At 44.5% G+C, this 27,286-nt stretch overlaps 1 protein-coding gene across 1 annotated transcript in view; it reads left to right on the forward strand.

The window, feature by feature from the left end:
• LOC119396986 (structural maintenance of chromosomes flexible hinge domain-containing protein 1) overlaps positions 1-27,286 on the forward strand; it is a 218,328-nt gene that overhangs the window by 50,837 nt on the left and 140,205 nt on the right. Inside the window, exons 13-19 of the mRNA XM_049416665.1 lie at positions 762-885; positions 2,130-2,324; positions 12,527-12,640; positions 15,572-15,678; positions 21,155-21,237; positions 24,933-25,037; positions 25,929-26,006. Of these exons, the coding sequence (XP_049272622.1) occupies positions 762-885; positions 2,130-2,324; positions 12,527-12,640; positions 15,572-15,678; positions 21,155-21,237; positions 24,933-25,037; positions 25,929-26,006 (806 nt within the window). The remainder of the gene's footprint in view (positions 1-761; positions 886-2,129; positions 2,325-12,526; positions 12,641-15,571; positions 15,679-21,154; positions 21,238-24,932; positions 25,038-25,928; positions 26,007-27,286) is intronic.

The following is a 27,286-nucleotide window of genomic DNA, read 5'->3' on the forward strand; positions in this document are numbered from 1 at the left end:
GCATTTCAGCAGTTTTCGAATGTAGTTAATGTTGGGAGAGTAGATTTGCGCACTCGTGTTTCAAAAATTTCGCTAATGAGGGACTGCGGTATGAATATCTTTCGTAGTCATGAGTTACGATATGCATTGACTCCTATGGGCATTCGCCGGTGCTCCGAAAATATTTAGTTGCGGTGAGAATTTCGTTCCTTCGGGATTTCGTTATCGCGGGTACGACTGTAAATGTACCCTCAACTTGAAATTTTCGAATTTAAATAAAATAGACTGACCAAGTGCGTTAGAACCCTGCTGTTATGATCCCGGTTGCTATGTTGTTTTCAGCCAGTCCTGGCTTAGCTCCCACAGGATCCAATGCATTGGGAATCCCACTGTTACATTGCAACTGTGGAACAGTTACTGTTCCCATATGATATGTTGCAAACTGGCAATCTAAGATGGCCTAAGGGGCTGTGGAGAGCGGCCATGTTGACTTTTCTCGTAGCTTGGCCTGGCTTGACAATGAAATTAGCTGCACACTTGAGGATTAGACGTCTTTTATGACGTGTGTACATTACATTACTGCCAGCAGAAAGCAGAGACTCTGAGATTTGTACTTAATGTTGGTTCGATATATGTGGGTTCGACCATATTTTACTATTGCCAGATATCCTGCTAGCTGGATAAGCTTCACTGTCTTTTTCAGGGAGATATTTATTTGTAATGCTGGCGTAAAAATTTTACATGAAAAGTGGATGCATTGGTCCTTTTACATTTGTTATCAGGATCTCAGGTGTCCTCTGGACAGATGACGCATTCCAAGTAAGCACCAACAAGCTCACTTTCATGGATCTGGAGAACAAGCTGCGGGAAAAGAACACCATATTTGCTCGGGTTGTCAATGGCCAGGCAAGTATTGAACTTTCTTTTTCTTCAGTAATTGCGAATCCTACAAAGGAAGGACCCGTTCGTGAATGTGACTTTCATAATGTTTGTGCAGAAACGCACAGGCTTTCTTGGATTGCCTAGATAGTACATACACTAGAAGTGCAAGCTTCCAGTTGCTAAAATGTGTAGTGTCATCCACTACAGCAAATTATAATTAATTTGGATCTCGCAAGACCACACAGTATGTCTAATTTTACAAACCGTTGAATTACCAAGGGTACCACCAGAACATTAAGTGCTTACTATATTGTCACCATATAATGTATGCTAAGGAGATCTTAGTCGAAATCAAGAAGAAATGGGCAGGGCATGTAGCGAGAAGGCAAGATAACAGCTGGTCATTAAGCGGTATTCATAGGGGGACAAATCCTCGGGTGATAAAGGTGGAGCCTAGTGACGTCAGCTTCCGAGGAGAATCCCCTCAAATGTTCCCCACTCGCACGGACGAGGCGAACGGAGTTGGGAGACCAGTGTTACCAGACTACTCTGGTGGCTTGTACCACCCGTTTTACGAGCTGCTGACGACTAGCTGCAGATGACCAGCTGTATACTGGACACCCACTGCCGCTCTCTGCAGGAGCAAGTGCAACAATGTGGTCAAACAAGAGCCCGAAATTCCGTCATTTCCCCCACCACCAGGGGATCCTTTGTCTTGTTGGGGAAAAGTTCCCCGTGTCCTCCGAGGACGTGCAGGTGGAGTCGCACCCGCTCACTAATCCGTGACGTCACGGTCACGTGATCCACAATCCTCCCGTGTCCCCCGCGGGTTTCTCCCTCGTGTGAATGCCCCTTTAAGAGTAACGGACTGGATTCCGAGAGAAGGCAAGCATGTGAGTGGGAGGCAGACAGTTAGGTGGGTAGGTGAGGTTAAGAAGTTTGCAAGGATAACATGGCCACAGCAAGCACAGGACCGTGTTAATTGGAGACTTTTTTTGCTTTAAAAGATTAAATCCCATCAGTGAATCTTCTCTTTTGAATCCTCTAAAATAGTACATTTATGCAAATTTGGCAAGCAAAGACAGTCCCCTTCTCTGGCTTCCCACAATAGCTCTACATGTCTTGCATAATTGCTTTGTTCTCAATTCTCATCATTATACTGTAAGATTCTCCTCTCAAGCTTGGTGGCAGGTCAGAGATTTTTGTGCTTGTTCATATTATTCCTTATTGGAGTACGTTGACCAATGCGACATTATTGCGTGATGCAGGCGGTGCGTGCCAGCATCGAGAAGCACTTCCTTGAATGGCTGCAGTCGTGCCACGAGCACAGTGACAAGCAGATCATGTTTGAGTCCTTCCAGGAGACAATCAGCCGGAGGGACACGCAGAAGTACAAGCAGTACCCCTGGGCTGTGTTCAATGCCATTGAGTGGGATGGCAAGCGCTTCAAAAAAGGACAGCTGGTGAGCTAGCCATCAAGGGAACCTTCACTGACTTCTGATGCTACTTCCCTCTCCCTGTGTAAACATGCCGTTCGTTAACAGACCAACTGCTAAGTTCTCCAATGGTGACGATAATTGTCCTTAGTGAACTTGGATCACAAGGACCACTGGCATCACGGGCACAGTCACCATATTGAAACGGTTGTCCTTTTAAATTGTTGGGATCACTTGATTTGTTTTAAATAGAAGCACAGCTGTGTATACCATATGCCTAACTTCAAATGCAAACTACAGTAGACTTTCGATAATTCAGACTCTAGTAATTCAAACAAATTTCAGATTTTTGATTCGCTTACTATTAAGGGCGTGCGAATATTCAAAATTTCGAATATTTTTCTAATAGTGTTTGCTATTCGATTCGATTCGCACTGGAATTTTACTATTCGAACTATTCAAACTTCCCAAAAACAAATACAGTCAACGTCAGATTGAAAGTGACCCCCTTCAGATTTTCAATATGCTTCACCTCATTACACTCTCGTATTGCGGCAAAGCTGCCTTTCAAGCTCCGTTAGAGTCGAACTTTGCCAAGATAGTCAACGTCCGATTGAAAGTGGTCCCTAGATTTTCAGTATGCTTCACCTAATCACACCCCGGTATTGCGGCAAAGCTGCCTTTCAAGCTCTGCTACGGTCGCAAATTTACTAACTCATGAAAACGCTGGTTCCAACATGGAGATGAAAGATGTGGCAGAGGTGGGGGCTCAATTAATGCTGTTTTGGACCTGAAATTTGGGCAGGAAATCCGAAAAATCGGAAGCTGAAGCTTTTTAGCATCCAAAATTTCAGATGTTCTTATATATCGACGTCTACGGGGCAGATTTGGAACTCCGGACTTGAAGGGAGCACACCCTTGTCCGCCACATTAGTTGGGCTTCCACAGAAGTTGAAAGGGGAGGGGAGGCTGAGGAAATGGCATCTTTGCCCATCACGTGTAAAGTGTTGTCGGCAACACTTTGGTTGCACCAAATCATGTACATAAATACAATTCGGCCTCTACATTGCCTCATTCTTGATAAGACAACTATGAAATACCACCCTGCCAGTGCTTCATCAACCTAGCGAAAAGAAACACTCTCATGTTGCTATCTCATAAGAATATGCTTAGGAATCCTCTCTAACCTTTTTTTTTCTGCAATTGCACTTCGAAGTATTAGAAAAATATTCGATTCGATTCGCACTCATACTTCAATACAGTGGAACTTCCGTAATGCGTACTTGCCGGGAACGCCGCATAACTCGCACTGAACGGTAGTACGCATTAAGGGGGGACACTGCTCTTAAAATTTTTTTCTCATTTCTTGATCGATTTTGACGATACTTGGTGAGTTTATGTATATTTGTGTGCTGATTTCAAATATGCAATTACTTTTCTAGTATAACCGGTAGCTTTTAAAATACGATATATTTCACATGCCTTTTAAGGAGGAAGATTTTTTTTTAACAGAGAGAGTTACAAAATAAATCGGCACATCGCAATAAAATCTAATCAGAACTGAGTGCAAAGTTGGTCTGACAACTGTTAGTGCGATGACCCACTCGGTTACACAAAAAGCATCGCGGAACACTCCCCTGTGTATGTTTCTTTTCTTCTGGTGCCAATTTCTTTGAATCATCGGGACCCTCCTTTTTCACTTTGGCCAATTTAAGCATGTCCTCCAGCGATTTGACTCTCTCTTTCAGATATAGCGACAAGCTCGGGTGGCAACTGGAGAGAAATTGCTCTTCGATTAAAAGCTCTCTAAGCTCACCGTACTCCTGCGCCGTTTCTGAAAGTTCGATCCACCTGTCAAAATAATGGCTGAGCTGCGCCGCTATACTGCATAGCCGTCTTTCCATCAGCTGGCTTTCCAGTACGGAACCGATCTCGGAAGCCTTCCACCGTGAATCTAAATCTCTTAAGCAAAGCAGCTTTTACTTTTCCGTAATTAACTGCATCGGTAGGCTGACCCGTATACACTGAGCGCTTCGCCACTCAAACATGTGCTGAAAGCGGTAGCCCATTGCTGCTTCGGCGAATTCTGGCTTCTAGCGATCGTCTCAAACCTGTGTAGGTACGCATCAAGGTCATCCTTCCTCTCATCAAACGCCACAAGCAGTTTGCTTGGGTTCAAACGGAAGCTATGATTTTCCCTTTCTCTGGTCTCGACTCTAGCCTGGACGGGAGTTTTCATGCGCTGTTGCAAACGGAGCCGTTCGAGTTCCAACTCGTGCTGCCCGTTGCCTTTCTCTCTCAATCATCTCGGCTTGCATTTGTCTCTCTTGCGCCTCTCTTTCTTCTTTCTCCCTCTCAGCTGCTAGCCTCTCTTTCAAGCTCTAGTTTCAATTGTTGCTCTCTTTCTTCTTTGGCCCTTTCAGCTGCTGACCTCTCTCTTTCGAGCTCTGCTGCTTTTTGTTCCTTAGCTCTTTCTCTTCTTTTTCCTTTGGCTCACCCACTTTCGTAGTTCGGCCCCAGACAAACCCATCTTCTCACCAAGGGCAACTAACTTCTCAAGATCAGTATTACTGCTGACACCTGAAAACTTTACTGGCACTCTTGCGGAGCTGTCTATAATGTCACTGTGGCTCTGAGAAACAATTAACATTAGTACAGTACTGTAGTCGGGTACAACTTTAGAAGGCAGCGGCATTTCCTCCTCAAAGGCGGATAAACACAAGCCTGCACTGATGGGCGCGCACTCGGGACTGCCTTCATGAGCGGGTGGCCGGTGGCTCCGCCTTCGGAGAACATCGGCGTGTGCATGAGCGGGACTATTTCTTTAGTCGCGGAGGCGATCGGTTGCCGTGCTTCGGTCGTCTGGGCGAGGCCTCTCCTGTCTTCTTAAGTTGTATCTGACTAGTAGAAGAGCACCAAGTTGGGCTAGTTGGTTAGTTCATTTTGCAATGGTTTTCACTGCGCTATAACAAGGACAACAGGAGAAGAGAAGACAGCATGTGCGCAGACTCGCAACTAAAATTTTATTGAGTGAAAAATGACATACACTCAAACCTCGTTATAACGAAGTTGAAGGAGAGCCGCAATTATTTCGTTACATCCATTATTTCGTTATATCAATTATAACAGTTTATGGCAATGTATGCTCAGATGGGCTCACACCTATAAGCTTGCGAAGAAGGAAACCGCCTCGCGGCCCGATGTACCGCTACGCAACCACGCATGCGACGGAAAATAAACAGAAGACAAATATTTTGCTTGCTCAATACGCACACTGGCTATTTTATTGTCCGCTAGACCTAGCCGTAAAAAAGTCCGTGATGCTCCTTTGTTTCGGATATCGCAAGCGATGGATTTCCCTTTCAGCGGTGGCCATCGCGTTCATGCCATTTTCACCGTTGTCATGGGCGCCGAAGAAACTACGTAGGAGGTCGACCGCATCGAGCGCCTGCGACGACGTTGGCACATCGAACGTGTGTGCATAGGAGACCACGGCGTCTTCGTCATCGCTTGCGTCGGTTCGTCCGGTGACATCTGCGACAATAGCATCGTCGTTCGGCTCCTCCGTAGTGACCGCGTCGGCATCAGCGTTGACATAATCGTAGGAAGAGTCATCTGTCGCAACAACACCTGTGTCACCGAGTGCCTTCCACGACGCTTCAATAGTATTTTCATCCACAACAGTCCCATCACTTTCGGCACTAGTGGAGTCGCACGTGACCACTTCGCACAAGGCATGCCTGAAACAGTTGCCAATTGTGCTAGCGGAAACGCTTATCCACACGGCTTGCAGCATTTCGATAGCCATGTACAAGTCCACTTTCGTTTCTCACTGCAAACTCATGTTGAGGAGCACGCAATCAACCAAACGTTTGCGGTAGCCTGCTGTAAAAGACATAATTATCCCTTGATCAAGCGGCTGGATGAGGGAAGTACAGTTGGGCGGCAAAAACAAAAGTTCAATGTTGCGAAGTGCAACAGTTGTGTGGTGGGCTTTGCAATTGTCCAGTATTAAGCACACCTTGCGGTTCTGCTTACGCAGTTCCTCGTCCCAATTCTGCATCCATTCTGCAAAGATGTCTCGTGTCATCCACGCTTTGCGATTTGAGACATATCGGACCTTCAGATTTTGCTTCCCTTTAAAGCATCGAGGTGATGCGCTTTTGCTGATCACGAACGCTGGCATCTTCTCAGATCCATCCATGTTCGCGCAAAGCATCACAGTAATTCTTTGCTTGTTGTGCTTGCCGTCGTGGCATAGCTCACCTCTGAGTGATAGCGTTTTGTTCGGGAGCATTTGAAAAAAGAGCCCAGACTCATCGGCATTAAAAATGTCCTTACGGGCGAATTTTCTTCCAAAGGTTCAAAACTTTCTTTCACCCACTCCGCTGCAGACTCGGCATCAACGGAACTTGACTCGCCCACTACTGTTCAGCCAACGATGTCATGTCTTTCCTTAAAGGGACACTAAAGGCAAATAACAATTTATGTCAGAGTGGAAGCTCAATGTATGACAACGTCTAAAACGGCAATATTATCAACAGCAGTGCCCTATTTACCGAGAAATTAAGCTAAATGTATCACACGATGAGCGCCACGAGCGGCACATCTTCAGAATGATCCCGATGACGTACGAGAGTCTGCCTACAATTAATCACTAGTAATGAAACTAGCAGCAATAAAAAAAGAACCTTGCGTGCATCAAGAGACGTAATGAAATGCTGTTTGTTCGTTTCTGTTTGATTCATGGAAAAAAGAACCTCTTTGGCGCTGCCATGGGGATTAGCGCGTGTGGTTCAAAGGTTGCGTTTTCGCCGAACTGCGCTTCGCCCGGCGCCCTGCTTCGCTCACGCGGTCGCGTCTCGGTGGTAGTTTCGGTATCGCGTACTGCCGCATGTGTTTTGCGCGCTCGTGAAAGTCGCTCCGCACAGAAAGTTCGACAAAATGCCACATGCATGTGATGTCGCCGGATGCCCGAATGGTGCACGCCACCAGTGCACGCCGCCGCGCAGTAAAGGCGGGCAGCGTTGGGCACGGCAGCAGTGACGTATGAAAGACTGATTTGAGGTGGGTGATTTGAAGTGCGCTAACGCGATGCGGACCACTAAAACGTGATTTTATTTCAAAATAAGCACTTCCTTGGCATAAAAGTAGCTCTACAAGGTTTCTGGACCGCTATTTCAACAATCAACGTCGACTTAATATTTGCCTTTAGTGTCCCTTTAAAGCGCTGGCAACGAAATTGTCGTGGCCCATTATGCAGGCAAAATTCCTTGCCTTCCTCTGCAAAATTTCGCCACTTACTGTCACATTCGCAGCTCTAGCGTTTAAGAATCATTTGTAGACAGCATCTTCAACTGGCTTGAACACCGCAGTTCGCAGCTTCTTGCGGCTGCCTTTCACACCGTGGGTAACGGCATTTGTAATTGCCTCACGGCTGGTGAGAATGGTAGACAATGTGCTCACCGCAATGCCGAAGTCTTGGGCTATCCGAGATTTCTTCGTCCCCGACTCGACAGCCTTTACAATGGCTGCCTTTTGCTCTACCGATATAGTTTTTCGTTTGCGCTTTCCAGAGCCTTCATCCATGGCGACGTGACCGTACACAGGCGACCGCACTTAGCAGAGGTCCGTCGTCGAAAAGCACGTGTACTGTGGTACTGTACAAACACGCTGATAACCCTCGCGACAAACCACAACCACCACGACTGCGCTGGAGGGAGCCAGGCCTGGCGCGAACAGGTTCTTGAAAGAGATGGAAACTGGGGAAACCACTTTGCGCCGCTTCTCAGTCATGTGGCCCGCCCGAGCGCTCGCTCCTGCTGGCTGGGCGAGGAGGATGGCTTTCTCGGCCGCGCGTGGCGTGGCTGTGAGGTCAACACGGGAGTTTTGAAAAAGCCGCGCCGAACGAGTGTCAAACTCTGCAGAAAACGATATACTTAACGCACTGTGGTCGGGTTTTTTTCATTTTGATAGATTAATATAGTTCGTTATATCCATTTACCAGTCAATTTTACTTTGTTACAACGAGGTTTAATATGCATGGTTCTCAATGGAGTTTTCAAGGGGAACTTCATTTACTTCGTTATATTCATTATTTCGTTATATCCCGTTACGTTATAACGAGGTTTGAGTGTATATGCAGTGAGCATAAAAAGACATGAGCTCATTGGCCAAAGATGAACGCTTCAATCTATAAAGAAAACATGTGGATGTGTCAGTGATTTGTCGGTGAAGCTTGCTGACTGTGGGGGTGCAATATCTAGGTGTGCTACATTGTGATTAAAGCGTTCATGTGACCATCTTTGGCCAATGAGCTGATGTCTTTTTACCTTGTCTTACTGTATATGTATATACTTTGTCATCTTTCACTCAATAAAACTTTAGTTGTGAGTCTGCGCGCATGCTGTCTTCTTTTGTCCTTGTTATATCACAGTTTAAAACCACTGCAGTACTGGTAGTTGGTATATCACCCCAAGTCATGTTTATGAGAACTTCTCACAATTCAAACAAAATTGGGTCCCCTCTAGTCTGAACTATCAAGAACCTATTGTAGTGGAGAAAGACTAACGCATTGCTTTTTGGTGCTTGCCTGTACTGTATGAACACTTTGCTTGATGCTCCGAAATGTACCTCATTTGTCAAAGGAAGTTTAGATTGTTTGTTCAGATGAGGACAGTTAGAAGGGGCACAACCCGACATTTTTGCAAATTCTGGGAAGACAAGATTTTCATATGGCATAGTAAAATGCAGGCATGGACGAATATTTGAGCATTTCGAATATCCAGGTGAATATTACAGTACTATTCGTGTTTGTTTCAACACGAATTTAAAATTTCTGAGATTTCAAAGTATTCGGGACGAACGAGTAGACAAATATTTAGCACATCTACCCCACGAAAGGTGGTTTCACTTCATTGTGGGGCTGTTATGCCATGAAACTGCCTTTTCAGAGGGAATTTGCCCTACCTGAAGTCACACTTGAAGGCTAAATGTACATATTACTTGCACCCGGATTTAGTTTTTTTTAGTTTAAAAGCGACCATATAAGATCTAATTATAGCAAATTTTAAAACTTAACGTATTTTACCTTTTATAACTTGCACCCTGCTACTATTCATGATTGCTTCCACTTCGCTTCAAACCACAAAAGTGACGCTTGCACTAGCCTAATTCTAATTCTTAGAAATATTGCAGTATTGCAAGTTAGTTGGGTCCTAATAAAAACACTCATATTCCTTTGTAATTGTGATATCCACTACTCAACCTATTTGATATGAAATTGTTTAACCAAATCACTATTCACTTTGAACCTCAAATTTACTATTTGCCTATACTTAGTAAAATCTCCACACAGTGAAGCTGAACTTTGTTTTTCAACACACGTCTTGGTTTCAGTGTAAAAGAAAGTGTTAACAGAGGCAAGGTGACAAATGCGACTAAAATAGCTACAAGATCTTCCGACCCAGAAAGAATCTAAAAAATACCTTTGCTACGCTGTCATCCTCTTCATACTTACGTGAAATGAAGTTTAACTCTTTTCTTACCGCGGTGAAAACAGGTGTTTTTTGTAGGTTGCACTAGATCTTTTTTTGCTGAAGGAACTACTGCACCTAATATTTTATGTAATACATAAACGAAAAGCAGAATGAATGATCTTCTCACGCATACAAGTTTCATTAAAGGGGTGGTGCCACCATGTTTGTGGCTTGCGCGTTCTTTGCTGTAAGCGTTTCCTATAGCTCCAGGAAGCATGATGCACGCACCAAGGTTCATGTATTCTCGCTAAATAATTTAATATTGCCTTTTGATGTGGACAACTTTCGGTTTCGGTTTCTGGGCGCCGAGGTTGGGCAGTGACGTAGAAGTGTAGGAGGCTTGGTCACGTGACCACACAAGACTGTGACGCACTTAGCCAGGAAGCGATTGAAACTCGGCGAGTGATGAAGCAACCGATGCTTTGCCGGTACTACAGTGAACTAGAATATATTCTAGTTCACTACAGCCGTTATGTACGTTGCGGAGGTGGCAGAGGTCCGGAGGTCACTCACATCACTACAGCAGACCTGGTGTGACGTCACTACAACTTTCGTTGCCTTTCCTATACAGCTACGTCAGAGTTGGCGCGCTAGCGATGGATTTCGATCGGGACAATGGGCATTTAGGTACACTTTGGAAGTATATTAAAATATATTCTAAACGTTTGCTGTGTCCGACCCTTCGTGTGGAGTGTCCTTGCATACAGAGGAAACCCACAACAGGCTTGTTATAGCCTTGAAATTTGATGGCACCACCCCTTTAACGAGGTATATGTTATGTGAGCGATATAAATTGCTAAATTCTAGATTGCGGGACAAAATTGAACAGCATTTGTAAAGACACGCTTCTATCTACTAAGAAAAAATATATCAGAAATTATAAGATATACAAAATGTACTGCCGTCTAATAGGCAACATCTCTGAAAAATTCAAACTTTTTCATTGCGCTTCCCCGACAAAAATCTTACTGTAAGCACTACAATTGAGCGTGTCATGCAGCAAAGCAGTTTTTCAATGTAAAGCATAGCGTAACATTGCATGTCTTGCAGTAGACTGTTGTTTTCAGCTTGGTTTTCTAGTTGCACTTGCATTTCTTACAGTTTTTATAAGTTTCCATCCTGGCAGGCTGGTGCTGAAACGCGAACTGAGACAGCCCGAAGTAGAAAGCGAAGCCGACTGACGTTCCGGGCAGGTTTGCATCGTCGTTGCTCTCAGAGCCAAAGTACGACCAAAAAGTAGCATCTTCAGACCTGCTGCTGCTCATTAAATGGATAAAATCAGCCACAAACACGCTGGAATGCTGGTATCTGCGATCTTATGAACCGCGCACGCCGCATCCGGTGGTGGCCATGTTCGCTTTCCACTTAGAACAATTGTGCAACTTCAGAGTGTGTTCAGAAATCAAGGCTACATGTAAAGAAGAAAAACTACGCAAAGAAGAACACTACAGCTCTTCTCCTTCACGAAGGATGGTACACTGTGTCCGTAAACGGTGCGGAATGTCTCAAAAGCGGCATTTCAAACCATTGATAACGCGTTATTGATGTCGATAGCCTACAATCAATGGTTTGATGGCATCATCTACTACATGCTAACACACAGAAATGTAAAAAAAAAATGTATAGCTCTTGTACTAAAAAAAAAAAAGAAACAATTTCTGACTTCAATCATCCCCAGGAATATCTACTATTGTTCGTTATCCACTTTTACATATAACATAATTACAGAGATGCTAATGCCAGTATTGGCACCGTTCCAGGTTTGGCATTATGAGGCAAACAGTGCATCTTGTAAATTGAATGATAAGTCAGCATAACAATACTCCCAAGTGCCTCCAGATCATTGCCATCAATTTAAGGAAGTGCCGGCAAGTGCGACTTGCAACTTTAATTGAGGACAGCATAGCGGTGTTGACGGTTGTGTTGCTGCTTCTCACTTTTTATGTTTGCACTGGACGAAATGGAGAATAATTGATTTCACATCCATTTTCTCAATACGTCACAATAAAAGCAGTTTTAATCATCTTATAATGGAGCATTCCTCGATAGTAGACTCACAAGCTCCGCATCTGTGCTTGCTCTTGCCTTGATTGACATTTTCATGTGCAGCTGGCGAGGGTCGTTGGGGAAAAAAGGGGGAAAAAAAAGAAAAAACTCGTCAAATGAATTTTTTTCTTTCTCTTTTTGCTGTGACAATGTTTACAATGCATGATGAGCGGTTCAGTTTTGCTCATGTGTTGCTCATTGATTATGCTGTTACATGTGCTCGTTCTAGCTGAGGGCAGAGTGTACAAGTATGACGTGGTACCCGATAATAGGACATTCGTTGGACGTTTAGCATTGTGTGTGTTAGTGTGCCCTTCGTGTGTCGCCATTTATTTGCACTACAAGATTATATTATAATCAGTCATTTCGCCATGATGCAGTGTGTTAATTAATTGTGAAGAAGCCATACAGTGCTTGAGGCAGCAAATAAAATTAATTTGCAAAAAATCTCTGCAACTCTCAGGCCTGTTATCTTCAAGAAATTATGGGTGTGTGTGTAAGGGAACCGTGCCCAGCAAGTTTCATTTGAGATCCATTGACCACAGAAAATCCCAGGAGTTCACCATTTAATGCTATTTCGAATATTGCCATGTATGTATCGACAGCTGTGCTTATTCTAAATGTGCCTGTTTTGTTGGGTTTCAGATTAGGACACAACGAACAAATCCAATTATTATTGGCTCTATCCGGAGGTTCCTTTTGTATGGTGACTACACTGAGAATGTCTGTGCGACAGGAGGGGAAGTGGAAATCCAGCAGGTTTGTGCAGTTCACTGTTAGTTCCAACTGCAAAGCATTTGTGTATTATTCTGGCACTCAGTAATTCTCACTTTACGCTTATAATTAGGTGCTACTCTGAAATTGGTTAGCACGATGTTAGGTGGAATTGTGCTTCAGATAAAACACAATTTTACCATTGAGTACATGAGTTACTGAAAAGGTGGGTATTAATGTTAGTAACGATTGCTGAATAGTAGTGGTGGGTGAATGCGAACCATATAGAAAACATTCAAGTAATATTTTAAAATAATCTTTATTTTTAATTATGGTGTTTTACGTGCCAAAAGCATGGTATGATTGTGAGGCGCGCTGTAGTGGGAGGGTCCAGATTCACTTTGAATACCTGCACCACCTAAATCTGAAAAAGGTGATAATGAGAATGGCTGATGTCATGCAGTGTCTGCAGTAACCGAGACCATGGCCACAGCTGATGTTGGAAAGGTGGATTTTTGAGTCGCTGAGTATGAGTACTACAGTTAAACCTGGATATAACGAAATTGACAGATTCCCGAAAAAATTCGTTACATACAGGTTTTCGTTATATGCAGTTTCAGCATGAAAATTCAGAAAAGAAACGCACAAATTAAACAAAAGAGGAACTGAAGGCAGAGCTCACCCAGAACATTTATTTAGCAGCAAAAAACTAGGCAGGTTTAACTGTATTAGAAACTGGAGGCCACTTCTGAAATGCCAGAAAATGGTCAACTCGGTTATTGCTTGTTTTGATTACTGTCGGAAAGTCACCTGAGATGGTGGTAAAAGAAAAAATGAACCCTTCATGAAGAAGTGCACATGTACTCTTCACGAGTACAGCTTAGAAAAGTTGGCTTGAAGCGTACCACCTATCACAGCTATGCTTGAAAATCAGTTCTGCGGAATCCCGCAAGGTGGCGGAAGGGTTAAGAAAGGGAAAATAGACAACAACCCACTTGTAGCACGAAGCCACAAGGAAATCCATACGGATTTCTCAGAAATAAAGCCTCTTAGTTGCCGAAAAATTCGTCCTGGTCCGGGGATCGAACCCGGGACCAACGCCTTTCCGGGGTGGTCGCTCTACCGATTGAGCTAACCAGGAAGTTAGCAAATGGCAGCGCGAGGGCGAATTCATCGACAACTCGAAGCAACAGGAGACATATTGAAAATCAGTTCTGCGGAATCCCGCAAGGTGGCGGAAGGGTTAAGAAAGGGAAAATAGACAACCACCCATTTGTAGCATAAAGCCACAAGGAAATCCATACGGATTTCTCAGAAATCCGTATGGATTTCTGAGAAATCCGTATGGATTTCTGAGAAATCCGTATGGATTTCGCCCTCGCGCTGCCAATTGCTAGCTTCCTGGTCAGCTCAATTGGTAGAGCGACCGCCCCGGAAAGGCGTTGGTCCCGGGTTTGATCCCCGGACCAGGACGAATTTTTCGGCGACTAAGAGGCTTTATTTCTGAGAAATCCGTATGGATTTCATTGTGGCTTCGGGCTACAAATGGGTGGTTGTCTATTTTCCCTTAATTAACGCTTCCGCCACCTTGCGGGATTCCGCAGAACTGATTTTCAATATATCTCACAGGAATGTTGAGAGTTTGGGCGCTGCACAGTTGCGTCAAAAGTGCAGATTCAACTACAGTAGAATCTCGGTGATACGAATCTCAAACGGGAGCGAAAATATTCATATCACCCAAAATTTCGTATCACCAAAAAACTAGCAAAATCTGTTTTCAAACCACAATATACTCACAAGACATATTTTTTTCGTCGAAAGAACCTGCGTATTTCTTCTGGGACACACGTGAATGGACCAATAAGGTATGGCACAGCTGGCTGCCACAAACGCACGTGTCAAAACGCACGTGTCATAGTCGTAAGCGAATGACGGGAACACTGAAGCGCTTCATGCCTTTTTACGACTTTATTGCCTTTAATCTACTGCTGCGTAGTCGCTATCGATGATTGCATTGATAGTAACCGCGGTTTTGTGCACAGCGGTTGCGGCAAACGGTAGTTCCGATTTCAATCCATGCATGCTGGCCGCGCACGTGCCTTCAGAACTACGTCGTTGCTATGTATGATCGCGTTTACCGTGGTACCGTGGTCGAATGCACGTGCACTTTCGGAGTTTTGTCGTCGCCACACATGATCGCGTCTATAGCGATCGCGGCTTCATCCTGTGGTAACCTCGATACTCACCGGAGTCAAAGACCACCGCGGGTTCGGGCTTAGCGAGCCACAGGGCCACATCTGCCGTCGCCTGCTCACATGTAGCGCACCGCTCCGCATGCGCTCAGCTAGCAAAGGTGTTGAGCACCGCGCAGCAAAAACACAGTGTTCGATATAACACAGTGTTCGATATATATAAAATTCGCTATTTCCGTGGAGCACGTGCGAGTGACGTTGACGCGAAGTCTGAAACAACGAGTGCTCACCTACCCAACTGCGAACGAGCTTTAAAAATCTCCCCACGGTGGAAAAAAGAAACTCGCAAACAAAACTAATAAAAAACATGTTATTTTACCTTTTGTATTGTGTTAGCTGTCCAGAACCGCTCAGAGAGTGCCAAAACTTGAACTTCAAGTCATCAATAACATACTATCGATGGGAATAGGTGCGGCCACGAAAGTGTTAAAGTGGGTACATATTAATGAATTTCTCTTTAATCTGTGTGGTGTACACATGAAATTTTGTTTCAACCAAATTCTGCAACAATGATTTTTTTTGTGCATGTTCATCAATGTTGGTGTAGCAGAGTTTTGATTGTTTTCGCTATTGATACGCCAGAGGCTGTATGCGCATTGAAATTTTTTTGTTTTGTATCTCTGAATACGTGAAGGAAAAAACTCTTGACTCATGGCAGTAATTGAGGAAAATTTCTCTCACTCTTATATGTTCATGTTGTGACTGGTGTGGTTTTCTGCTTTAGGAGCCAAAATCGCTCTACGATGAGGTGAAGATCTTCCCACTAGCAAAGCTGGATCGCAAGGTCACAGATTCCATGCTGCAGAAGATAATTGATGAGGAAGAAGGCAGGTGTGTACTGCCGTTGTGCAAAGAAGGCCTTGCTATTTTCAGGCCTACAGTTTCCATGTGTTACATCATTCTCACTTGCAGTAAGAGCTCATGCTATGTGCAGGCCATTGCATTAAATAAATAGGGAAGCGAAGGTATCTTTATGCAGTAAACCAAGGGTTCTCAAACTGGAATTTTATTAGCAGCACCTAAGTTTCACTTGTTGTCTGAATGAATCCAACTGTATCCTTCTTTTATTTATTTATTTTTTTTCATTAAATTTGACAATTTATTGATAAAAAAAAATTCTGTATTACTTTTGAAAGCCACAACGATTCTATCTTATCTTTTTTTTATACACCATAAGCAATGTTTTAAAATTGCCTATGATAAATGGCTTTATTGTAGTTCTTGAGCTTTATTACTCAAAACATTAAACACTACTCGCATAAAAGTTTGAAATACATATTTTACTACAGCCAAACCAGCATATATCGAACTCGCCAGAAACAAGAATTAGTTCGATATACAGTAGGCTCTTGATAATTAAAACTCTGATAATTCAAACGTTTGGTTAATTCCAACGAATCTTCAACTTTTGGTTGGCTCACTATGTTTTCAATGTATTTTAAAACCACTTAATTCAAACTGCTCCACTGTACAAATTCGATTAATTCAAACTTTTTGCTTGTCCATGCCTTGAAATATCTGCTGCCTTTGTTGCTACTAGCTGAACATTCACATTATGTCACTGACTCTCGCAAACAATGCTTATTGCCTGCCTATGATACGGCCCAACTAGCCAAACCATGCGTGCCAACAATCACATGCTGATGGTGGAAGAAAAAGAAACAAACGAAAATGGTCTGGCCTTGGTCTATTGCATGCCGAACGCAGCTTTTGCCGCAGTACAACAGTGTCACGCAGGAAAGCGTCCTAAGAATGGGAAGGGGCTACTGATTGTCACGGGACACAACACGTATCGTCCCGTAATTGCAACACATGTTAAGGCGTTGTATAATGCCGAGTACCAGTATTATTGTTCACATCCAAAAACTTTACTGGCAATCATGCAGAGCTGTCTGTGATGTTGCCACGGCACTGAGAAACAAGCAACATCTCAACGCTAGTTGGTATTGGTGCATTTGGACGTCGGACCGAATCCGGATTTGTCGTGGACGTGGACGGCTAATCCATGGATCATCTGCCAGCAGGCGCATCCACACAACGGACGGCCGGTGTCAGCATTAGTGAGCCGGATTACTCTCGACCGCAGTCTCTGTGCTCACCTGCGCTCACTGCCAGCAGACCGGTTTGAGAGTATTCAAAAACATGGAGGCCGACAGAACTTGAAGCTCACCGAGCTTTGTCGAGCATCGAGCATTGTAGAGGACTCTTATTTGTTTCAGTGAAAATGGCATTGTTGGCGGAATAGCTGAATGGGAAGGAAAATCTGCTTTACAGAGAGCTGCTGAAGACTGACCTCACTGCTGTCGTGCGTGGGGCCCCGCATACGAAGGGAGGATGCAGTGATGCGCCGATATCGGCATTTTTTTTCTTTTGCGGATAACCGGTACCGACAGTGCACAATGCACTGCTGCATATTATGCTTCCTTCTCTTGGTTCGCATCTTGACCTTAAAATCAGTGTTCAAACACGAACTGTGTTCTGAGACAACTGTGTTCGGCGACAATGCCACTTTGCAGGCCGCAGAATCCTGCGTGTGCAATGATTAAAGTGGCAACTTACCCGCTACTTTCCAACCTGTCAATCAGTGCGTGTCACCGATCTCGGAGGCGTGTGCGTTGGAGATAGATTGAGAAGGCGCAGGTAGGCACAGCAAACATAATTTAATTGCACACAAGAAAAACTATAAGAAAAACACTCAAAACAACTAACAATGAAAATCTTACAAACACTAGAGCAATATGCGAAAATAAACAAACACAATTCTCAGTACTTCTACACCTCCGACTCGCGTCGCTACTATAGAGTCTGTCTGGCCACTTAGTCCTCGCCAATGGAACACTCTTACTTGGTTCCGTTACACGCCGTAAGTCCAGCCTCCATTGTGCTGGTTCCCCAGTCGATGTCGCCGACGATCCTCTGTCGTCCCGATGAACTGTCGTCCCGATGCATAACAGACCACGAAGCTGCCGTAAGCCTTTTCCCAGTCGCTGATGTGGCAGGGCGTCTCGGTCACTTAGGCCTAAGTACGAGCTCGGCCCCTGCTGTACTTGATGACGTGGCGTCCCGGGGATTGTTGCTGGCCGAAGTTTAAAGGGGGACTGCTGCTGGTGCGTCCCGAATTGCCGCAAGGTGCTGCAGCACCTCCGAGGAGCCTCGCCCGAGCGTCGTCGAGGTCAACGGCCACACCACGGAGTGCCAGCGTGACGGCCTCCGGAATCGAACGCCCGCTGCCTTCCCGTTGACAGAACGTAGCTGCCAATGCGACCTTCTTCTCCAGTAGCCACGCAAACAATGCGAGCTCATCGAACTGCTGCCTTCGCTTACGGCTCGTGCCACGCTCATCGCGCTGTGTGCTACCCTGCACACGCTCGTGCCTGTTCCCCGTGCTTCTCCTCCTACTTCGTCGTCTTCGTCGTCCATACGTCCTCTCCTTACTCATGACAGTGCGCTTTAAAAGTGATAGACACCTCAAAGGTGATCCTCTTAGAATACGAGCCCAGAAATAAACTGATGTAAGCGCCAGCAGAGCTGAAATGAACTGCGAGGACAGCCGTACAGCTCGAGCAGAAGAAAAGTGTACTGGTTGCCAGCCTGTTTGTCCGCTAAAGCTGCGGTGTTCTGCTGCCAGAATCCCGATGTGAAAAACAGGTTGGGCTCATCCGTCCACGAGCTGCACGGACGAGAGGAATCACTGATGTGAGGTCACGTGACGCGCCGTCCGCCCCTCCCAAATCCGGATTCGGTCCGTCGTCTGAATGCACCATATGTTGCCCTAAGTCATATTTATGAGAACTTCTGATAATTCAAACAGAATCCTAAGGTCCCCTCAAGTTTGAATTATCAAGAGTCTACTGTATTGTATAATTCAACATGTACTGTATTTTCGATGTGGATTTCGGTGTGCGAGTTGGCTTCACGGCCCTGCTTCACAATAGTGTAAGAAAGGCGGCCTACCATACACGGAACTTTTTTTTCGTGCGGTTTTTAGTTGGGGATGTGGGTTATATGCACGCGCTGGTTGTAGGTGAGAAAATGCAGTAACGATGTGAACAGCGACTCAACATCTTCATTGTGCGTGCTCGTCGGGTGCCAGAAGCCTCTAGTCTGCTTTGGCCCTAATGTTGGCATTGTTTTTTGATATCATACTCGGTGTGCTTCTTGGGATGCTGTACATAGCGGCAACGTCATATGTCTTTTCTCTATGTTCGACTGTGCTGATTATCGTCAGCTTTGCGGAGAACAGCCAGGTTCGTCTGTTTTACGGTAGCCATTGCGTTAACAAAGGGAGCCGGGAAGCGAACGGCGACCCCACACGACACCTGCGACAAGGAATTGTCCGGTCACCCCTTGTCGGCTTATGCCACAGGAGCGAAGGAAAGAGACGGCTGAACTGGAATCGACGCCAGCATGGAACGTGAGCCGTGGTTTCACGTGCCACAGCCTAGCGCCGTCTTTATTTTCCTCTCTTGTGGTCACGCGCTTATCAAGCGATAGTAAGCACGCATTAGCAAGTGATAGCTTATACTCGCTCTGTGAGGTGCCCTCCTAATTGCACAGTTAGCCCTCCAAAATGCATACATGAAAGCACCCTTCCCTGTGAAAAAGCCGACTTCTTGGGACGAATTGTGCACTGCCCGATGTTAGATATACTATCAAGTGTTCTGGCTATTGTTGTTTGATGTAGCCGTAAATTTTCCTTTACATTGACTTTAAACATTGTGTTCGAAAGTAGTTCGATTGAAAGGATAATTCAATTTACTTGAGTTCAATAAGTTGGGTTTGACTGTAATTACCAAAAAAATTGCTAATTAACTTTTTTACCAATAAGACCTCCAATATTGGAATTCGCAAATCGTAGCCAGTGAATGTGCAAGGCATATTCACTCGGAACAAATTCTTAAAGGAGTACTGACGTGAAATTTTGAAGGCGAGATAACTTGTGGGATAGATATGTGTGGACACACATGCAATCATCTATGAAATATCAATGGATAATATAACCTAGAACACATTTAAAATCAATTTAAAAGTGCGTGTTGGGCCACCGCACACAAAACTCGCCCTTAGTTCTCCTTTAAACAACCAACTGCCACCTGCATCACGAGTTTGTGTTGGCTGCCATGATCCTTGCGAGCGCTCCCTCCTAGCAGACCTTTTCAACGGAAAGAGGGGGCAGACTTGCACGGGAGTACAAAGGCTGAAGTCCTTGCATTTTTCGGGGGCCACACATATTTGCATAATCCCAGAGGGAATTATAGCTTCACTGAAAAGAGTTGTCCACGCCGTGCTCATGTGAACGTGGTTTGTGTGCTCACATAGCCAGCTATGTTTATATTAAAACCATTCTGGGTGCCACCTAACTCGGTCCTCTTTGAAACCGAAACTGCGACTGGGTGCTATAAAATAGTCTCCAAAAAAATTAACCATCGTGCACTCGAGCCCACAGTGTTTCCAGCCTTGATAAGTAGTTTGTTAGCTATTTATTGCTATAGAAAAAACAAGATCTAACATTTTTCTGCCAGTACTCCTTTAAGAATAGTACATGTTTCAAGGTATGCACTGTCAAACTTGAGGTAATGATGCACTGCTGCTCCATTTACTTTTCTTACAAAATGCCATTATGTGCATTGAAGCATGAAAGTAACTGAAACGTCCATGTGTTTTGTTGCACACTTTAGGAGTGAATATCCTGAAAATTCATACCAAGTGCATATAAACTGAAATCTTGTTATAACGAACATGGATGTAATGAATTATCCGTTGTAAATGAAGAACAGACTTGTCATAGGCAGAATCTTACAAATATACGTTTGTAACGAATTCTTGGATATAATGAAGTCTTTTCATGTCAGATCTGCCTTCATTACAGCGAAGTTGGAGTGTATAGTTCCTTGTAAACTCACTGGCTACAATATGTATATTGCAATATGTGCTGTAAAGTAACTTGATAGAATGTTAGACAGTGATTTCTGTGAATTAGCTGATTGTTTTTCTATTTATTTCGCAAGTAATGTCTGCCACATTGTGTGATTGAGCTTGAGGAATACAGTTATGCTGTTTGTTAGAACACATGATTAAAACAAATCCTTTATGGTTAAAAACAGCAAAAAGAAAACACTCAATGTACATAGTGGTGACATACCTTGGCATGGTATTAAGAATCCTCATGTTGCCTTTCCAAGCTGCTCAGGAGAGTGACATATGCAAACCAATGCACTTAGTGCAAGTTATGTCAGAACCAGGCCTAGTTCATTGAGTAGTTTCATTTAATTGCATCTGCAAAAATGGTTGGCACTGCTTTTTTCAGGTTGCCTTCAAAGCTGTATGTGACATGGCCTGAAGGAGATCAGCTCTACCCAAATGAGAAGCGGCCAGCTGGAAAGGCCATAGGTGTGTCAAGTGAAAAGTATTTTATGTTTTTACGTTTTGGCTTCCATTTCTGTTTTGAGGATTAGTTTGCACATTGTGTGTACCAAAGGGTGCAAAAAATTGTCTTTTGCACTTTTGATGCACACATTGACCCTCTTGAAAACCACATTGATGTACACTTTTCAAGAAGGTTTTGAGGAGTCAGTTTCAAGCTGGGATTTCACTTCCGAATGTTCAACATACCATAACCTTTGTTTTAATGGGTTTAGAACATTCATTTTTGTTGCATTGCACACAGTTCTAATTTCAAGTAATTGTGATATGCTTATTTACCTTGTAACTCTATCAGTTTAGAAAAAACCTTGCTCCCACAGGCACATGAAATATTTTCTCAGACAGTCAAACCTCGTTAATACGTACCCGCTTTAAACATACTAACGGTTAAAACGCAGTTTCGACGAATCCCCGACAGAGTCTCATAGAGCCGAATGCATTCGCTGACTGCTTAAGGGGGGACACGGCCGTCAAATAGTGAAAATCGTGCTAAAAATCAGTTTCTGGAAAGCAGTCATTTTGGCATCTGCAACGCCTAACCTATGCAGTATCAAAACGATTACGCTGAAAATGCACTCTAAATAAAAAAAAAAGAGATGTTTTGTAAATGTGGCCGGTAAAAAAGAAGCTCAAGATCGCGCAAGAATGCCTAACTTCGTGGTGCCATATCTCGTCTTTCCCACCACCGAGTGCTGCCATCTTGGCGCCGTTTCAAAGCTCACAGTTCTCCCTTTCCGTTTCCGCCCTTCTCACTTACGATGACCGCATAGAAAAAGCGCAAACAACAAAAACTTGGGGGCGGTCTCACGAACCTTGCGATGTACGCGGCGCTCCTATTGGAGCAGCCCGTGACACCGTTGAAAGGTGCTTTCCTATTGGTGGTTGCCACGGCGACGGCCGCTGTCTTTACTAGCGATGTGCTCGTCCTTTAGGCCTTCTGTTGCGACATTGTCTCCGCTGCTTCTGTGTTGATCACACCGCTACTGTTAGCACGCGAATCGGTGCTCTTCGAAAGGTAATGCGTGTACGGGAGGCAAAGTGCAAGCTTCTTTAGCTTTGTACGGAGGAAAACGGGGGATGGTATCCCATAGATCTGGCAAGCCAGTGATTAGATAGCGTCGTAAGAGCGGCGTACTGACTGGGTTGTCGGCACATCATTTCATTCCATGCTGGAACGGTAATAAAGCGACAGCAATGTAAACCATAGCGCTTTATCATCAAAACGGTTACTACTTATCAGATGACACGCGAGTGTCGCTTTACCGGCTTTACTTTGGAGATGACCTGCTGACACTTACTCTCGTGCCGCTCCGCTGAGACCCGAGGTTCGTGCTCGTGCATTCTTTGTCCCGTTTCGATAAAACCGGCAAGAGAGTGTTCTCGTTTCACTTTAAAAAATTAATAGCGTGAGAAAATGTATCTGAGGTATACAGTCGCCGACCATTTATTCGGACCTAGATAAAAATTTTTTTACAAGATAATTTATGCATGACAAGCGTTCTGACAATATTTGAAGGTGATCATGATGTTCTCTTTAAAAAAATAAAAGTTATAAAAAATTTCTGGGAGTGTCATCTCCTGTAGTGTTCTTTTGAGTAAAGATCAAAACCAGTTGCAGCTTCATGGCATGTTTTGTTACCGTGCTAGGCTTTCCACAGGTGGACTGTATAATCAGATCATGTAGCATGATGTAATTTGAAAACTACTCAGGGTACCATAACGAAACTGTTCAAGACACTTCACTATTCAAGACACTTCTAAGTATGCCTGCCAAATTTCATACTCTAGCTCAAGAAAATGAATCTTTAGGCGTTAATAGTTGACAGGGGTGATCGCAAAGCTTTGTCAAACTAATACACCACTATTTGGGCCACCTGATAACACGTTCCGCCCTCTCGTGTAATTGTTAAGCGCGAAGTGGCAGACAGCCGCCGCGCAGCGACGGCGGCTTCTCCACAGTGCCTTTCCCCCTCCACGCTTTCTCTGCATTGTTCAATTGTCCCCTCTGCGTCTCTTCCGAATTGCTCTAGTGTCCCCTCTGTGTCTTCTCCAAATCGCTCGATCGCCGCTCTCTGTCAACCACACACCAACCCGAAGGCAGGCGGCGACACTGGCCGTCAAAACCTTCAAGGGGCTTAAAAAAAAAAAAAAATGTATTTGCTGTAGCGCTTGGCACGATTTTGCTGAGCATTGCAAATCCTTCATCCGTAGCATGGTACATAGACGCACACTCGTTCCACACACTTTTGTTCAGACCTCATGGCTACAACAACAGCTGGGGGAACTAACAATGCGGGCCACAGAATGGAGGCTGTCGCTCCTCCAGTCCGCCACGGTTCGATACAAGACCTACGAAAACGCACATGCTGCTGCCACATCGCTGCCGCTGTACAACACGCCGTGGCACGTAACCATAGCAACACTGCCATTGTACCCACTGAACATGGCCGATAATTTCCCCCACACTTTACTGCCAGAGCGTCTTCGTTTTCGGGTTTCTCCGCCCATCGCGCGGCGCAATTCCAGTCGGCGTTCGTTGTTCTCTGGCTGGACAATTCTGCCTACCAGTGGGTCGTCAGAAGCTGCCAGAAAAAATTTGTTCTGGAAGATATCTGGAAGGTTTCTGGTTATCAGACGCCAAAACAAGACTATGCGCGCTCGCCGCCATCTTTGTGAGGACTCGACGGATCGCAATGCAGGTGCTTGGGGACTTCACCTTCGGCTGCCATTAAGCCGGGCGTTAATTTTTAAAGCCTGTTCTGCCATGCGAGATGGTGCGATTACGAGTGGCGGCGGACATACCAGCGCATGTCTCAAGTTAAGACAGAACGCAAACTGATCAGTGCGAGTGTGCGACGTAGTATGCGATAGCCACGAGCAGCTGTCACTTTCGGGGACGCTTATCACTTTCACGGGATTTCGCATATCGTGTTGTACCGTGACTGTTACGTGCACTGCGAAGAGTAGAGCTTGTTAAGCCTTTAGCGGGGCGGCAGTTTTCTTCACGGACGGGGTGAGTCGGGCATGATCTTGCGAACGTACGTGATCGTATCCCAAATGCGTATGCTCGAGAATATCACTTCCGCTCGTCGGCAAACCTATCCCCATATTTCCAAGCGGCAATGCAGAAAGAACTGACGCTCATGCTGTGCAAAGTTTCGTCTACTGACAGGGCGGTAGCGTTTCTTTACGTTTACGCTGGTTGTCCCAGAGTTCGATTCAGGTTGTCTCGGGATTTCAACACGTGACCACAACGTTATTTCCGGCCAGGACCGGAACTAACTAGCTGACTTCTGGCTGCCATCGATATGCCAGGAGTTCGAAAATCGAAGTCATTCCTTGTTTTTTGAGAAATAAACGTTTTTTGCCCTTGCCCCTCAATATGGGCTTGTCAGCCTCAATTTTTACTGGATCCGGATTGTACGTTTTCCCGGATCGTATGTTTATTTTCTGCATTTTTTTTTAAAAGCGTATCAACGAGGTTCTACTGTATATGCTCTACATCTTTAAATAACAGGGAACATAAAAATGAGAACAAGAACAGTGCTATTTCTGTCTATTGTACCTCTTTCGGTGTGGTGCATATTTTGTGTTGTTTTTAAGGTGTTCATTAACATCCTAATTGCCGTGGGTTTGATTATTAATGTCGCAGTCTTGTGCAGGTGACATCAAGGTGGAAATTCAGAACAAAAAAGGGGAGAATGTCAGCAAGCTACCTGGGGCTCAGAACAAGCGTCTCTCCGTGGAGATGAAGATCGTCTGGCACTGTGAGTGGCACAGACCATGCTTTTTAGGGCGAAAGCCTTAAGGGGAGACGCGGGTCGCTATTTTCAGAAAAAAATTCACTTATTGTTTTCATCTGCATTACCATCTTTGGACTATAAACTTTCATTTCTGAAAATATCAAGCTGAAATTCGCACGCAAGGTGATCTAAAAGTGCGTCTAAGCAAGATGTGAGAATTCAGCGTCACGAAAGTCCTCACTGTTGGCGTTCACCTCCTGTAAAAAAGGCGTACCACCTGACATTTGCAACCTGGTGAACGTGTAGCATCAGCCATATGCTCCAAGGTCATCTCACGTTGGTCTCGTATCTTTGCTGAAACTAAAAAAGAAAAAAGAAAAAAAAAAAACATCGCGACTGTTGTGTGGTGTGTTTTAAGTTGCACGACACGCAGCTTGAAGCCACCATTGCGCAGCTGTGTTCCTCCTGTCCTTTGAAGCCAAACCGCTACCGCCACGTCTAAATGTTCCTGCGTTCTGTTGGAATTCTTGTGCTCATGGCCAGCCCCAGAAAAGTGCGATTTGAACTTCTGCAAGTGTAAAACTTAATGCAAGTACTGAGGAAGACTGTGTAGGATGCTTTGGAAATAGACACCCACAGATGATGGCTGGCGACACTCTTACATTGGGTAGGCCTAGAGCTGATACCTGAAAACCAAAAAACTAAGACACTAACTTGTGAAGATGCATACATCTTGACCCACCGGGCACTGTATGCGTAGTTATATTAGCCAAAATAAGGCCACGATGTCAGAAGCGCTGATGACGCAATGTCATATGAAACGCTTTTCATATGTCACGTTATGCTTCTGAGTAATGTATGTGCTTCAGGTAGCTTTTATGTTTCACCAAATGCCGTTTGTTCTCTTCTATGCAGCTGCAGCGGGTGATAAGGTGGTCGCGCAGTACGTCTCTCCTCACAACAAGAACTGGGGCTACTGGTTTCGCAGGATGGGTGAGTTGCTGCCTTGCTTGCACATGCACATTGTGAGCCATCTGCCCGTTTGACATGGATGTCATGACTGCAGGTATAAACCAAGCTACAACCAGTCTTTATGGATTAGTCTCTACAGTCAAACCTCAATATAACGAACTCGGATATAACGAATTATTGGTTTTAACGAAGTAAATGAAGAATAGTCTTGTCATAGATACAGTGTTAAATATAAACGTTTATAACGAATTTTCGGATATAACGAAGTTAATTTAATGGCAGATGTGACTGTTATAATGAGGTTTGAGTGTAGTTGCATTTTTTACTGCATTTGCTAAGTATAACCTCGTTACAACGGATCTGCTTAGAACAGACATTTGGATACTACAGATCATTTTGTGGTGTTATGCCAACCTCACGGAGCAAGAATTCTTGAGGAGGCGAAACTGCGCTCGCTCGGGCGTCCTAATAAAATCACGGAATCGGGCACAGCGCTCACGCACCCTCTGTCATGAGAGTCCGCTAGCGGAGAAGGAAAAATGCTCGCGACCCTCTCACTGCGCTCTCCAACGAAGCTCATCGGTTCAAGGCCATTCGTCGCCGATTCGCCGTTCGCTCTTCACGCCTGAATGGATGTGTTTTTGTCAGAGTTGTGCGAATAGCAAAATTTTGGGTGCGAAGCGAATTCAAATAATAAACATTGAGTGCGAATCGAATCGAATAATTTCGAATAATTTTCGAATATTTCTCAAACATTTTTCGAATAATTCGAAGTGAAATTTGAAATTACAGAAAAAGTTGCAGAGAATTCCTAAGTATGTTCTTGTGAGATAGCAACAGTGAAAGTGTTTCTTTTCGCTAGGTTGATGAAGCACTGGCGGGGTGGTGTTTCATAGTTGTCTTATCAAGAATGGGGCAATGTAGAGGCTGAACTGTATTTATGTACAGTAAAACCTCGGTAATTTGTACTCGGTTAATTGGGAATTCCGGATAATTTGTATTATTTGCGCGGTCCCAAATTTTTACATGTAAATTTAACCGGATAATTGGTGCGGCCAGTCTGCGACTTCCCGGTTAATTGGCACACTTGGCCGCGACTTCCAAGATATGCAAAGGGTGTTGCGAATCTCGGAGGCTGTAACTAAAACATGCATTTTTTTTTTTTGATGTACGGATCTCGAAGGCCATGTTTTTTTTTACCGGAAATACGTCGTAGACGCCATGTTTTAGCAATTGCCAGGCGGCGATGCGTGCGGTTGCGATCATGATCATCATCATCTCAACAGCGATGTTAGCCACTA

The sequence above is a fragment of the Rhipicephalus sanguineus genome, chromosome 6, assembly GCF_013339695.2.
Source record: "Rhipicephalus sanguineus isolate Rsan-2018 chromosome 6, BIME_Rsan_1.4, whole genome shotgun sequence".
NCBI classification, from domain to species: domain Eukaryota; kingdom Metazoa; phylum Arthropoda; class Arachnida; order Ixodida; family Ixodidae; genus Rhipicephalus; species Rhipicephalus sanguineus.